At 48.5% G+C, this 5,118-nt stretch overlaps 1 protein-coding gene across 1 annotated transcript in view; it reads right to left on the bottom strand.

Annotated features, from left to right (window-relative positions):
* LOC310779901 (serine/threonine-protein kinase DCLK2-like) overlaps positions 1 to 4,742 on the bottom strand; it is a gene marked incomplete at both ends in the record, with an annotated part of 50,526 nt that extends 45,784 nt beyond the window's left edge. The window contains one exon of the mRNA XM_083640411.1: positions 4,310 to 4,742. Within this exon, the coding sequence (XP_083496537.1) occupies positions 4,310 to 4,742 (433 nt within the window). The remainder of the gene's footprint in view (positions 1 to 4,309) is intronic.
* Positions 4,743 to 5,118: the final 376 nt, after the last annotated feature.

The raw sequence follows: 5,118 nt of genomic DNA, 5'->3' as shown, positions 1-5,118 counted from the left end.
ATTGATTATAATCACTGCTTTCAACTTCTTTCATTCTTCTAACGTTTCAATAAATCAACAATGAAACACCGCTGCCACTTCACACATGGTTACTTCACACACTTGGTCTGACCCCCCTCCAGAAACTACCAAGTGGTACGCTCCGCATTTGGGGAGTTCCGGTTTTTGAGCGCACGCAGGGCAGTACAGAGAGACGAGGATTCACATGCAGCCGACCGGTGACAAACAATTCATTCGTGAAAAGTAATAATATACATTTAATTGCCCAGCTATGTCTATTGTCTTTTTATTTTCACCGACATGTTTTGTGTAAATGAGTCGCTATGTATGATTAACTCTACCGTAACGTTACTGCTATCATCTGATGCATCATCAGAGACTGAGGGGAAGAGAGAGCTGCGCTGATACACGGACAACTTCTCAGTAATCACTTTAGCCTTCGTGTCATTATAAGTTGCGGTCTTGCTTTTTGGTGTTTCAAGAGTAAATATCTCCACTCCACGGACATGTTGAGTTACAGCAGCCAGCCTGCTGTATACTAGTGCGCTGCAAGCTGTGGACAAGTCCGCCTCCGCAATCACATCGTTTACAGACGGGCTACTGTCAGCAACGCAACATAAGCAAAAACAATTAAATTGAGCTCTCTGTGCATGTTTGTTGTGTTGAAGCTAAGCACTAAATGAGTGAGTACAGTAGCGGGGCGTCTCTCTCCTTTGAGAGAACCTCATTTCACTCAGTAGGCTACCCCTAAAGTGAGAGTTTATCAAGCAACATGACGAGTTAATTTGCTTTTGACATCGCACGTCCTGCGATGTGACTATCGCGCATGCGCACATTGCGATGATGATGTGTAAACGATATATCGTGCAGCCCTAAGCGCGACCCCGTCATCGCGGACATTTCACCAGTTTGGAGGTTGTCAGAGGAGTGGTATGTCTGCTTCATGTGTGGGCGTGCCCCCCCCCCCCCCCCCTCCCCTCTCTGCTCGCACTCTGGCCAGAGTCCTTCAGTCAGCAGCCTGACAGGGACACAGACAGCGAAAACGCTTGTAGAGAAAGCAGATGCACGAAGCGAAATGTGGAAGTATTTTGCTTACGTTGCCGACAGCGAAGGCAAGCCCCCTGGACACATCAAACGAAGCCAGTCTGTAAAAAGTGCTTCAACGCGACGCAGGCTATTTCTCTCAGACACGGATCCCAACTTCTTCAAAGATTTCAGTTCAAAGACTGGTTTAGCGAATGTGAAGGATACAACATACATGCCCTCTTAAGTCAAACGAGTGTGATTTATTGTGTGACAACTAACAAGCAAACTTATTTCACCATCGGAGTTTTGCCGACCCCCAAAATAAGGAGGATTCCCCATCCAAGTGCACACGTCACTCCCCACCCGCTCTGCAGTGCCCCCCCCCCCCCCCTCAAATACAGGCAATTTCGCTGCTATATTCACACATGTGAGCCCTCAGGTGTGAAGGGAAATTCCGGGAAATGGCCGATATTGATTTACAGGCAATGTTCCTGTACGCATGTGTGAAAACAGCTTTTCTCTCTCTCTCTCTCTCTCTCTCTCTCTCTCTCTCTCACACACACACACACACACACACCTCCCACTCTCTCTCCCTCTGTCTCTCTCTCTGACTCTCTCACTCACCTCTCTGTCTCTCACTTTCTCTCTCACACACACACACACACACACACACACACACACACACACACACACACACACACACCTCCCACTCTCTCTCCCTCTCTCTCTCTCACTCTCTGACTCTCTCTCTCACCTCTCTGTCTCTCTCACTTTCTCTCTCTCCCTCTCACACACACACACACACACACACACACACCTCCCATTCTCTCTCTCTCACCTTCTCTCTCTCACGTTCACCTCTCTCTCATCTTCTCTCTCAGGCTGTTCTCATTCATTGTTCATACTTACACCTATGAAAAATAAGGCACTAAAACTTGGTTTATACATAACCCAGATAACCAGCAGGGGGTGATATAGGCATTAATAGCTACCTAAATAAAAGGGTGGTCACGGGTTGTGGCGGATGGGTATAGCATTTGCCTTCGATGGCGACGATTCCCAGCTTAAGCCACGTTTAAATTAAATTCTAAATTTTTCTTATTTAACCTAACCTAACCCTAACCTTAACCCTGACCCTAGTCTCTCTCTCCCAGGACTCAAATATTACGTTGAATCCCTGCGCTCCGCATACTACATAAGTGAGTCTGTTCCAGTTCACAGCCACTGCTGGTTTTGAAGGCGGGTTGAAATTGAATGAGTGACAGGTCGTAGCACCGATGAGACAGCGGTTCGAAGAATGGGCTGCGCCTCCCGTGTCGTCTGATCGCAAAGTCGTTACTGATTGGAGAGGACTAAGATATCATGCAAAATGTTTCATGGGGAATACAGTACATTGTCCCTCTCTCTCTCTCTCTCCCTCTCCTTCTCTCTCTCCCTCTCTCTCTCCCTCTCTCTCTCTCTCTCTCCCTCTCCCTCTCTCTCTCTCTCTCTCTCTCTCTCTCTCCCTCTCTCTCTCTCTCTCCCTCTCTCTCTCTCTCTCTCTCTCTCCCTCTCTCCCTCTCCCTCTCCCTCTCCCTCAGTGGGTCGGGCAAGGCACCACACCGACACAGCCGGGGTTAGCGGTTCGATTCCCACTGGGGCCGCTGCCCATGTGACAAATAAGGGGTTATGGCGGCATTATGTCCACCAACTGGTATATTTCTCTTTAAGCTTCGCGTTCACAACAGACAAAGTAAAGAGAACACACACACAAAAAGTCACAGCACTCACTCAGTAGAAGAATACAGTAGTAATCAATCTATTTACTACATTAAGAACATGACATTTCAGCCATGACTTCAGCCTGACCTTCTGTTTGTTAATACCAGTAAGTGCTGAAGAGTGATGGGTCTGTCTTTCAGTACATCTCTGGCCATACAGCTTCCTGCCCACTAGCATGCATTAGCGAGCATCAGCAACCAATCACACATCAATATTTCAGTCAGTGATGTAACGAGTCGCTGCTCTGTGTCTGGCTACATGAGTTCAGACAAGCTGCTCTGTGTCTGGCTGTATGAGTTCAGACAAGCTGCTCTGTGTCTGGCTACATGAGTTCAGACAAGCTGCTCTGTGTCTGGCTGTATGAGTTCAGACAAGCTGCTCTGTGTCTGGCTATATGAGTTCAGACAAGCTGCTCTGTGTCTGGCTGTATGAGTTCAGACAAGCTGCTCTGTGTCTGGCTGTATGAGTTCAGACAAGCTGCTCTGTGTCTGGCTACATGAGTTCAGACAAGCTGCTCTGTGTCTGGCTGTATGAGTTCAGACAAGCTGCTCTGTGTCTGGCTATATGAGTTCAGACAAGCTGCTCTGTGTCTGGCTGTATGAGTTCAGACAAGCTGCTCTGTGTCTGGCTATATGAGTTCAGACAAGCTGCTCTGTGTCTGGCTACATGAGTTCAGACAAGCTGCTCTGTGTCTGGCTATATGAGTTCAGACAAGCTGCTCTGTGTCTGGCTATATGAGTTCAGACAAGCTGCTCTGTGTCTGGCTACATGAGTTCAGACAAGCTGCTCTGTGTCTGGCTAAATGAGTTCAGACAAGCTGCTCTGTGTCTGGCTATATGAGTTCAGACAAGCTGCTCTGTGTCTGGCTATATGAGTTCAGACAAGCTGCTCTGTGTCTGGCTATATGAGTTCAGACAAGCTGCTCTGTGTCTGGCTAAATGAGTTCAGACAAGCGAGGAAGAGGAGGCTTAGAGTTATTACAGACTAGTTATAGACACTTTGAATGTACGAAATATTACTGGACGTTCTTTTCACCAAGCACAAATGAGTTTAAACCAGTTGAAAAAGCCATTATTCCTTATTGATTTCCCTTAGACACAATAATAATGTATTATTATTTATTATTATTATTATTATTATTTACTGCACTGGCCTTCTCCTATTGGCTGTGTACTGTATGTGTCTGATGTCACCACCTGTTGTATTCTACAGTATATTCTATAGGGGGTGACGTTACAGGGCACGGAGACCAGCTACTAGCAGTTGACCAGTTCAGGTCCAACCAGCAGGGGGCAGCGCTGCGTTGGAGCCGACGTACATCAAATCCTATATCCTATAATAAGAATGCAAAGTGTGTGACTAAATGGGCAGAAATGGCTAATTAGTGGCCAAAATGCCTCAACACAGGTTCAGCACCCTGGAGAGCTCCAGAGTGGAGCAGCACACAAGTGAGCTAAATGGCCAGTCACACAGGGACGTTTATTCCGCTGGTAGTGTATAGATAGAGAGTGATGAGTCTTACCTTCCACCAGATCGTCCATACTGGTGATCTTCCTGGTGCCGTCCACGGTGTAGATGGCGCGGACCCCTTGCGGGAGGTGCAGGTTGTCGGCCAGCGAGCGCGTCAGCTCCATCAGCAGCGCGTCGTAGGAGCGGAAGCGCTCGCTGGACACGGCGTACACCAGACCCTTGAAGTAGCGGTCGCCGTTGCGGTAGAACCGGACCTTCTTGGCCCGTCTCTCCGAGGTGAGCGCCTGCAGCGTGCGGGTCCGGTAGTAGCTGCAGTTGGCGCTGTGGGCGGGGCTCGGAACCAGGCTGCTGCCGCGGGACCCCGGACCGGACCCCCCGCCGCCGCCGGTGGAGTCATCTCTCTTGGCGCGCGGGGAGCGGCCGCGCCGGACTTTGTCCCGCTCGTCGAAATGCTCCAGCTCGATGCTCTGACCGTTCAGAGACATGGTGAACGACGGACCGCTAACGCTCAACGCTGTTCAGCGCCGCCCGAGGTTCATCACTCGAGACTCAAAATCTGGTTGGCGTCGCAGTAACCCACTGTAGTTCTAATCCCAGTAAAGATGGACGACCTGGTAGCCTTGTGGTAGACCCGTAAGCCTGGATGTGGTCCTGGTAATTCCAAGGTTTGTCCACGTTCTTATCCAGTGTGCTCAAGCACACATCAAAAGGACCAGGGGTGAAAACAGTAGTAAAATATACTAGTCAACTAGAAGTTCTATTACTTTGCCGAAATCTTCTTTTAGAAGTCAAATTACTGATGTAAAAATCAGCGCTAGTCAAAAGTAAATTTTACACTAGTTACAGTATTTCTTAGAAAAG

Source organism: Poromitra crassiceps (assembly GCF_964638095.1).
Source record: "Poromitra crassiceps genome assembly, chromosome: 7".
Taxonomy (NCBI): Eukaryota; Metazoa; Chordata; class Actinopteri; order Beryciformes; family Melamphaidae; genus Poromitra; species Poromitra crassiceps.
Note: the sequence above shows the minus strand (reverse complement) of the source record. Positions and strands in the feature narration are given on the sequence as shown.